The 9,504-nt window shown below is 42.7% G+C and overlaps 1 protein-coding gene across 1 annotated transcript in view; it reads left to right on the forward strand.

The window, feature by feature from the left end:
* The window catches only part of LOC104539999 (hemicentin-1-like), a gene marked incomplete at its 5' end in the record, with an annotated part of 29,678 nt that overhangs the window by 19,592 nt on the left and 582 nt on the right, over positions 1-9,504 (forward strand). Inside the window, 7 exons of the mRNA XM_010183684.1 lie at positions 156-290; positions 713-826; positions 1,149-1,274; positions 2,041-2,169; positions 5,944-6,294; positions 7,714-7,833; positions 8,440-8,566. Of these exons, the coding sequence (XP_010181986.1) occupies positions 156-290; positions 713-826; positions 1,149-1,274; positions 2,041-2,169; positions 5,944-6,294; positions 7,714-7,833; positions 8,440-8,566 (1,102 nt within the window). The remainder of the gene's footprint in view (positions 1-155; positions 291-712; positions 827-1,148; positions 1,275-2,040; positions 2,170-5,943; positions 6,295-7,713; positions 7,834-8,439; positions 8,567-9,504) is intronic.

The raw sequence follows: 9,504 nt of genomic DNA on the forward strand, positions 1-9,504 counted from the left end.
TCTCAGTATAAGAATATGATGTATTGGTGGTATTACAATTATTTCCTATCTGAATGTATTTGCAATCAACTTTCATAGCTGATCATGCTCAAGCCACTACTTAAGCTGTGTTTCATTTTGACATAGTGAGGTTTACAGCTTGTTTTTGATTCCAGATATTGATGAGTGTGCATTAGGTGGCCATGCCTGCCACGCTGGCCAGGACTGTGAAAACACCATTGGCTCGTACCGCTGCGTGGTCAGGTGTGGGAGCGGGTTCAGGAGGACAGCTGATGGACTTAGCTGCCAAGGTATGGAGAGGGCTTTGGTGCTAGCTTTCGTAAACTGAAAACGCCGTCTTTCAGACAATTGAGAGTAACTTTTTAAAAGATGTGTCTCCAACTAAGGTGGTTATAAGTTTTCATTATTAAGGTTGTGCTTTTGGAGGCTTTGTTTTCTTTTTGTGTTTGTTTGTTGGTTGTTTTTTTTTAAACCTTTTGCTTTTTTCCACCTTTAGAAATAAATTTAAAATCCTATCAGGGAATAAGCTAACGTTCCTGGTTTTGTGTCCCACGTGCATTTTCTTTTACAAAGAAATGAGAAAAGTAAAGGCTTCTCAGCTCACCTCAGTAGTGCAGCAACTAGAGCCGAGAGCTCAGCCAAAACACTGCTCGGGTAAATGACGCCCAGGCGATTCGCTGCTGTGCTATCAAAGACTTGTGTTGTTCAACAGATGTCAATGAGTGCCAAGAGTCCAACTCCTGTCACCAGCGCTGCTTCAATACTATAGGAAGCTTCCACTGTGGTTGTGACCCAGGATACCAGCTGAAGGGCAGAAAATGCATGGGTACGCATGAATTATGGCATGTTCGCTCCCTCTTCCCAGTGGTCATAGTTCAACGTGTATTTATTCCTACATTTATTATAAGAAACCTTCTTGAATGGAAACCCTGCTATGGATTATGTACTTCTGTGTGTATTGCTGGATTTGTTGGTAAAGCATGGCTAAAAGCCAGAGGAAGGGGGAACTGGGCAGCCTGATTTCTGTGCGTGAAATGCAGTAAAATGCACGTGGACAGTGTAATTATAGTGGGATAGTCTGCTCTTAGGAATGGAGCGTAAGGGAGCAGTAATTTCCTTTTTTTATCTTTTTTTCTTTTTTAAATCAGATATAAACGAGTGCAGGCAGAATGTATGCAGGCCTGATCAGCTCTGCAAAAACACCCGTGGTGGCTATAAGTGCATTGATCTGTGTCCCAGTGGAATGAGCAAAGCAGAAAATGGCACTTGCTTTGGTGAGTGGAAGTGTTTGTGGACTGCACAATGGTGGTAAGCACAGGAACAATCATGAGTTTAAAACAATAATGGTCTTTGAGATAATAACTGCAGATGGACTAAGACTTGCACATATTAAGGCACCAGTTTTTCTTTGTTTATAGGAGCGTGTGTATTTAACTTCTTTGTAATTGTTTTAAAAGATTAGATTTATCCTTGCCACCTATAGCTTTCCATTCTCTTAAGAACAGTAAGGTTTTCCTCAGCATCTTGAATCCTAGAAATTGCTCACTGACGGAAATGTTTTGCCCCATGCGCGAATGCTTTAAGAGTTTGTCTCGGGAACTCTGAATCGAGAGGAATGGTCCTTGCTGCTTACCAGGGATGTTTTCAATCATAACTGATGTGATACATACTACCAGATCTTTTTTTCTAGTGGGATATGACAAGAAGATGGGTTGTGTCTCTTGGGGAAACTTCAATGAAAAGTTTTGAAAATTAATGGAAGAAGTGTGTGTAAATGCAATATGGTTGAAAAAATTTATCTGTCTGTTCAAAACCTGCTTTCAGATTGTGAAACACAGAATGTGATTCTTAACACAAACTGTTACAGAGCAATGCCTAATCGTAGCACCAGGTAAGATAAGTGTACATTCAGAGGCCAAATCTACATAGAGGCCAAATTCACTTGTGGCTAAACTGCATTTCTTCGCATCAAGAAGTTCAAGTAACTGTAAGAAGTTTCAAGAAAAATCTGCCTGCTTCCCCTTGCCTTGTTGCTTGCAGACATCGACGAATGCCGGGATGGGACCCACCAGTGCCGCTATAACCAGATCTGTGAGAACACTCGAGGAAGTTACCGCTGTGTGTGTCCGCGGGGCTATCGGTCCCAGGGAGTTGGGAGACCTTGTGTGGGTAAGCTGGCCACTCACTCTGCTGTCACGTATGTTCTGCTGTAACGTATCCGACAGTGCTGTCCCAGTTGCAGATTATGCTGTATGGACAAGAGAGGTCAAAACTACCCATCTAAAACAAAGCGTCCCATTCAAAATCAATGGTCAAAACCAAATGTTCTAAACAGATCGTTATAGATCCGTACTTTGAAAACAAAGCCTAAAAGGGTCGCAGAGCACTGGCAAATGGATGAGCAAGCTACCACTCCACAGGAGGCTTCATTTATAAAAACCAGGTCAGATTTGTTAGTTGAGTGGACAGTGGAATGTGCCTGGCTGTAACCTGGACTGCACTGATGCACACCTGAAGGCAGCCGAGCAGGGAGTGGATCCCCGTACAGGAGAACACCAAGGGAAGTGTTTCGCCAGAGGCACCACACACCCAGACCTCACCTCTGCAAGTGACTGCACAAACGCACACACCTGCCACAACCGGGCGGCTGTTCCCAACGGGCAGTGGAGGAAGCCAATACACACGAGTCACAGAGCTCCCCTTTCTGGTTTGGTGGCTCGTGGCAGGGAGGGACTCCTGTCAGTGGCAGGAATGGTGACCATGTGGTTACCCCCCATGCTATCTAAGGAGAACCTTTTGGCATAAAAGGTTTCTCCCACACACATGTGCAGCTTGCAGAGGATGCTCTTGTGGCTCTAATGTGGATGGCAAGAGGATTTAACGTATGGTGTCAGTGCAAGTGCATAAAGCACTTCCTCTGGCACTTAACAGACCTCAGGATTGGACTAGGGTCATTTAGAGTTACCCTTCCTGTATTTATGCAAAATATTGAAAACATAATAGCTGAGGCACCCTGAAAACAATGAGTTATGGATGTTGGTGTATGACACTGAGTGAAGTTTGTTTCAGTTGCTCTCATGTATCGTATAGGAGAAACGTTCCTCCATGATGCCTTCCTCAAGATCCGTTTTCAGAAGTGATCAATGGCTGCTCTGGAGAACAGGACTGGTTTTTTCCTTTTTAAAGAACCTCAAGTTTTGGCCTACCAAACACTAGGATTTTTCTTTTTTTCTCTTTTTTTTTTAAAAGATATTAAATTGCAGTAAGACATTACTTCCACCAGGTGCACCTCTGCTGAAATAAAGTCAATCCCAGGCTCCTTAAAAACCATTAAAACCATTTAAGTTTCTGACAGTAATAAGCCAGATAAAGCCTAGGACTACAGACTTTCACAGAGCACTCGCAGCTGCCCTAAAGCTCTTGTCTGATCAAGGACCACTCTTCAATTAAACTGTGACCTTCACACACCTTTGAATTTTTATTCGCTTAAAAATACATTTAAAATACAGGTGAATCAAAGGTATTAGTTCACATGTGTTAATAAATTACAGTTTTTATTGCTAATGTTTCCAGTGAGCACAGGGAAAATCTGAAAAGTAGGGCCCTAGACAGAAACAGAAGAATTGAACTTTGCTCGTGCCATAATTCCCTGTCCTTTGTGTGGGGCCAGATGCTCGTTTGTCATCACAGCACCTATAGATATATGCCTGCCCACTTAAACTATACTATTTCTGTAAACTGTGGTAATCTCAACATGCGAATCACAGGTGGAAGGCCAGCTGGAATTCAAAATCAAATATTCTTCAAGTTAAAGAACATGTGAAAATGTTTTCTGTTTTAGTGTAGAAGTCATTTCACCTTGTTCTTGTACCTATTTAATATCATAGTGCACACTCAAAGTGAAACTGTCCAGGGGAGACAGGCTTAGCAGTCAGTCAGCGATCACTTCTCGCTGGGACGGCTGTGGTAGGAACACGGGGGACTGGCTGCCCTCAGTTTTGCCCGTACTGCACAGGACGATCCTGCAAAAAAACTCCTTAAATTTCCACCTGATTCCTTTCCTTATTTCTACAACAGTCTGATCGTGCTTATCCACACCTTGTTCCAAGGCCATTGGTTGTGGTGGAGGTGTGCACATACCCATTGTCTGTGTCATGCAGGCAAAAGATGTTCAACTAGGTGTTCAATACACGGAAATAACGAGTTTGGGTATTCTTTAACATGTATTTGAGTAATATGTTGTTCATCTTAAGCTCACAATGAAGGGCTATGAACCTAGAATTCATATTAGTTGTTGCCCTGTTAAGTTCTCTTGTCTGTAACACCTGACAACACCACCCTAATGATATTTCAGCTGACGTATGAAGTTTCAGTTATGTCTGTTAAATCAAAATTGGAAAACACTGCAATGCTCTGCAGTAATTATCATTTCCAACCCTCAAAGCATTTAATTATTAAAAGCCAAAAGAATTCTTTAAAGCTTCAAAACATACAAAGGATTAAACACTTGACAAAAATGCGGTCTACCATTCTGTATGTGTCTGACCAGTACTACTTTTTAAATGCCATTTTCATGCATTTGTGGCTTGGAGGATTGCAAACTATGCTCAAAATGCTGCATTCAGAGGGAACCAACATGAAACTGTAACAAAGCTGGCTTAATGACACAGCAATTTAAAGAGTGCACACTTTCCACTAATATGAAAGAATTAAACCCTTATTGAGTCACCATGAAGATAATCTTTAAATTCTAGTTAAAAAAAGGTTTATAATGTGACCGTACATAGCTATAATTGATATATATTAGGTTATTTAGTTCTGGTCATTGTGGAGTTGCCCGTCCCTGTTTGGAATCAGTAGATTTTTAGGAATACTGTGGATGTCAAATTTTCAGCTGGGCCTGACACAACTTGATGAAAATTTTAGCAAATTTCTTTGTGGCAGTGCCAGAGAGATGGTGGGAGAGGGCCTGGTCCTGCCGTACACAGGAGCACTCAAACTTACTTGATTTTGCATGAAGGACACTCATCGTGTGACCCTGAAACCTTTTACTACATTTTGAATGCTCACCACTCTGTTTTCATTTAAGGATGGACATTTACTGCTAGGGTGGTCAAATTACTTTAGGGTGCAATTTAAAGGGATACAACTTCAAAACACCCCAACGTTCCTCAAGGGGAAAAAAAAAGAAGATTTATACCTTTTTAATTATACAAAAATGAATTAATATTTACTGTTCAGTCTCCAGCTTCCCCAGCTGGAATGACCAGTAACAACAGGAAAGGTCAGAACACAGCCGACCCCTTCCCCTGCAGCCCTGTCCTCCAGCCCTGATTTTCCCCTGCCGCAGAGTGCAGTGTCGGTACCCGAGTTCTTGAGTGTGAATGAATTTCTAACTCTGTGCGGCTCAAGAATGCTCACTGTTAAGTTCCCTCCTTTAAAGAGGGGCCCGATAGCTTCTCCCACCCGTCTGTGGAGCACTTGAGAAAATAATTCCTGCAGTAGCAGTGAGCAGCTCAGGCTGAAAGGAGGAAGAGCGAAAAGGGGCCACGTCTGTTCTGGTAAGGAGCAGGAACTGCAGCTCTCAGGCTGTCACGCAGCTCTGCTTTTGGAAAGCAGGGGACAGACTTGGATCCCTGTTGTACAGCCACACCTTACCTGCAGGAACACTCGAGGCAAGACTTGCAGCAGAGTTGACGTCCTGCAAGCAGCCTCACAGGAAGAATACAGGTTTATTACTGTACAGGATAGCGTAACCTGCCTACCTGGCATTGGTTTGTCCGTACTTTACTGCCTCCAAGATCTCACTTTTATGTCTTCAGTTTGTTCTGCAGACTGAAATAAGTATATATGTACACATATACGTATAGTTACGTGTTGTTGTTTGTTTGTTTTTTCTCCTCTCCACATGGTTTGTTGCTCTGGATCATGTCACATGAGCAGACATTAATGAATGTGACCAAGTGCCTAAGCCCTGTGCATTTCAATGCACCAACGCCCCCGGCAGCTTCACGTGTATCTGTCCGCCCGGGCAACATTTATTAGGTGATGGGAAATCTTGCGCTGGACTGGAGAGATTGCCAAATTACGGTGCCTATTACAATAGCTATAGCTATGCTCAATTCTCCCCTGTGAGAGACAACTATCAACCGCAACAGTATTACAGGCACTCCTCAAATCTCTACAGCTCCTTCTCAGAGTATAGGAACAGCAGAATACCTTTCTCCAGGACTAGAAGGAACGTTAGAGAAACTTGTCCTGAAGGCTATGAGGCAAGAAATGGCAGATGTGTAGGTAAATGTCAGTCATATCTATGCAATTCTTTTGTTCTGGTCCTTATTTTTAGGTTACTGTTTCATATACACCAGGGGCTGATGGTTTGCGGTGCTGGTTTTCATGTTGCCCTGATAAATAGAGTTCTTCATGTTCTTGTCTCCTGAGCACGGTATAGCAAAAATGTTTACAAACCTCCTCCTTATAACCTCTTGTTTTAATTGTGCTGCTTATTTTGTTGTGTTTTTGAAAATTATTTCCCTCTGTTATTCTCTTTCTTCTGATTACAGTAGCTCACCTTTGGGCATTTCCTCACACTTCAAGAAACACCAGTAGACCCACTGATGCAGTAGTGGGAATAACCTTCAAAAAGGTTTTGAAGAAAGGTTTCAGAATTAAGCACACTAGGGCTAATGCCAGCTCTGCTACAGGACAGGCAATATAAGCAGACGCTTTTACATTCTCTGTAGTTACAACAGAGAGCGGGTTGCGGTGTACTTCACTCATTTTAAGTAAACAAACGGGGCTTTGTCATAAGTAGCGACAGTGACAGAGCACTGCTGTTTCCCTTTCAGCAGTGAGGAGAGTGGGGTAGTCAGGGTGAATGGCAAGTTCTGCCCCAAGTTTTTTAAGAAGTGCAGACAGGAAACAAAGATATCTGGCTCCTCTGACAGTCAAGCACTTCACTCACTTCCTCCTCACTCTGTGAGCTTCTCTGAGGCTTTTCAGTGAGGTCTTTATTGCTGTCTTGTCTTAAATTATGTTTTTAAGAAATTATAATTACATATGATCTGTGTCTAAATCCCACTCTTCTGCTTTGCAAAATTTACATAAAGTGGTCTGGTGCTTCAAAGCAATGGAGATTCTAAAAAAATAAATTAAGAGCATTTTTTGATAGTCTTCCCAGATACTGAGCTTAATTCATCCCCATGGCACGGGGAAAATCACTTTGAAAGCAAAACAGCTTTGCCTGAGGAGGTATTAACTATGAGAACAACTCCCCCACTGTCAAGGCTTCCTCTGGTGAGGTGACTGATCTGGGCATTCCCTGAGTATATTGCTTAAAACTTTCTTATCAGGCAGCTCAGCTCGCTTCTGGGGCAAGACTGTGTGTGTATAACCTTGTCCATGTACACAGACTGCACATCCCCCTTTCTTCCCAGAGCTCGAGACTGGTCTCTGGCTAGAATACATAGATGGCTGCTACCAAAACTGGGGACGGGGATCCCCTTAAAGCTGACTTTAGTTACAAAACAGTTCTGAAGCTGTGAAAGGATGTGCTAGCCTTAGACATTCAACTCCATCAGAAAACAACATCCAGACACCTTCCACCAACTCTGTCCATACACTTGTATATGAATAGGGGAAAAAAAAAACCCCTGAGTTCAATACCAGGTTCAAACAATGCTGACGTGTGCGTGTTCCTGTTTCCTTCCACAGACATCGATGAATGTGAAACCAGAGACACCTGCCAGCACGAGTGCAGAAACACCCCGGGAAGTTACCAGTGTTCTTGTCCCTCTGGTTATCGCCTCATGCCCAACGGCAAGACCTGCCAAGGTACGAGAGCCCTTTGAGTGTTCAGAAATACACCTGCAAATAAGCAAGACACAAATCACATTCAGTACATGTGAGCCCCCGTTTGAATTTGAGATTTGACATTCAAAATTTCAAGTTTCAGAAGTTTTCTTGTTTCTCACGTTAGTGCTTCATACCACTACAGTAAATTAGACAAGTGCAACTTCTTACTCTGAAGTTTCCTCACATGACCTTACATTACACATTTAAATGCAATCTCTACTAAGGCGAGTACACAGCAACTCTAGGGTCAAACCTCATCTAATCCTTAACCTGCCTCTGTCAAAAAGAGAGGTACTGTCAGGTTTTCTGATCCACACAAAAACCCAAATCTTACCTAATTAGGCTCTGTTGACATCTGCTAGGGCAGCTCTTGCACGATGCACCATCCTGCACAGTGATAACAGAACAATCATAAATGCATGTTACTGGAACTTGTGGCTCTGGTGTCTTGGACAGCACAGCCGAATTCAGGATGTCCCTGGGTGCAGAGGTGTGCTCTGCAGTCTGCCCAGCCTCTACCCGCTGCTTGTTAACCCTTTAATTCTTCTACCAGCAACTGATCATTTGCATGTTTTTTACATTCAGATATTGATGAGTGCCTGGAACAGAACATTAATTGTGGATCAAATCAGATGTGTTTCAACATGAGAGGGAGCTACGAGTGCTTAGACACACCTTGCCCACCAAACTACCAGCGAGAGCCTCTTTCTGGGTATGTTTTCTTCTCAGTCCCCCTTCAGCCACCCCAGGCTCAGAGCCTTTACCTGTATTTGGTAAAGAAGCAGCTTTCAAGTTTGACCAGCACCAGTAAAGCTCATCCTAGCAAAACGTAAGGCATTGACACTGGAGGTGGTGATGGGTTTCTCCAGCAGCAGTGTTCCCTGTGCCCCGCACAGCAGATCCAGACAGCAGAGAGGGAGCTGGCTGGCACTCAGTGTCTGCGCAGCATTTTACCCCTACTTCAGAAGGAAACAGCACCGTAACTTTCCTTTTCTAAATGAGCCCTGGCAGGCAGTGCCCTGCAATTCCTTCTGCTGATTCAGCGTCATCCATTTGTCACTTATGGGGCTGCCTTTGCATCGAAGGTTTCTGACTCACACCTCTGAAAGCCTGAATTTCCATCATTTTAAAAGCATTTAAAATATTATTTTAGTCATGAAAATACCGCTAAAGTTCATGGTAAGATTTTTTTTTTTAGGTAGTCTTTTTTTTTTCCCCTGTTCTAGAATAAAAGCATTAATTTTTAATCTCTTAACATATGGAAGGAAACAGCTTATTTTATAGTCAGAAACCAACTTTTGTGATCAAACTGAACTGGAATGACACTTAAGTTGAAATGGATAACGTTCCTTGACCTATGTTAGCACTGACAAGCAGAGCTAGCAAAGATCTCCTGTGTAGACTTTTGATTAATAGAATAAAGTCTACTCTGCCTTTCTTCATTCCAAATCCCTTATTTTGTAATCTAACACACAGACACCTCAAATAGAGTCCTCAACAGTACATGTTAAAGCAGCCTTTCCAACTCTAATGATTAAGAGCAAGGTCACTAAAAACCTGCACCATTGGCATCAAGGACAAATACTGCATCCAGTATCTTTACATTGCCTCATGGCACTTTCTGAGATGCTCCTGTTGAGGGAAAGAGGG

The sequence above is a fragment of the Mesitornis unicolor genome, unplaced genomic scaffold (assembly GCF_000695765.1).
Source record: "Mesitornis unicolor isolate BGI_N332 unplaced genomic scaffold, ASM69576v1 scaffold14574, whole genome shotgun sequence".
Classification (NCBI taxonomy): Eukaryota; Metazoa; Chordata; class Aves; order Mesitornithiformes; family Mesitornithidae; genus Mesitornis; species Mesitornis unicolor.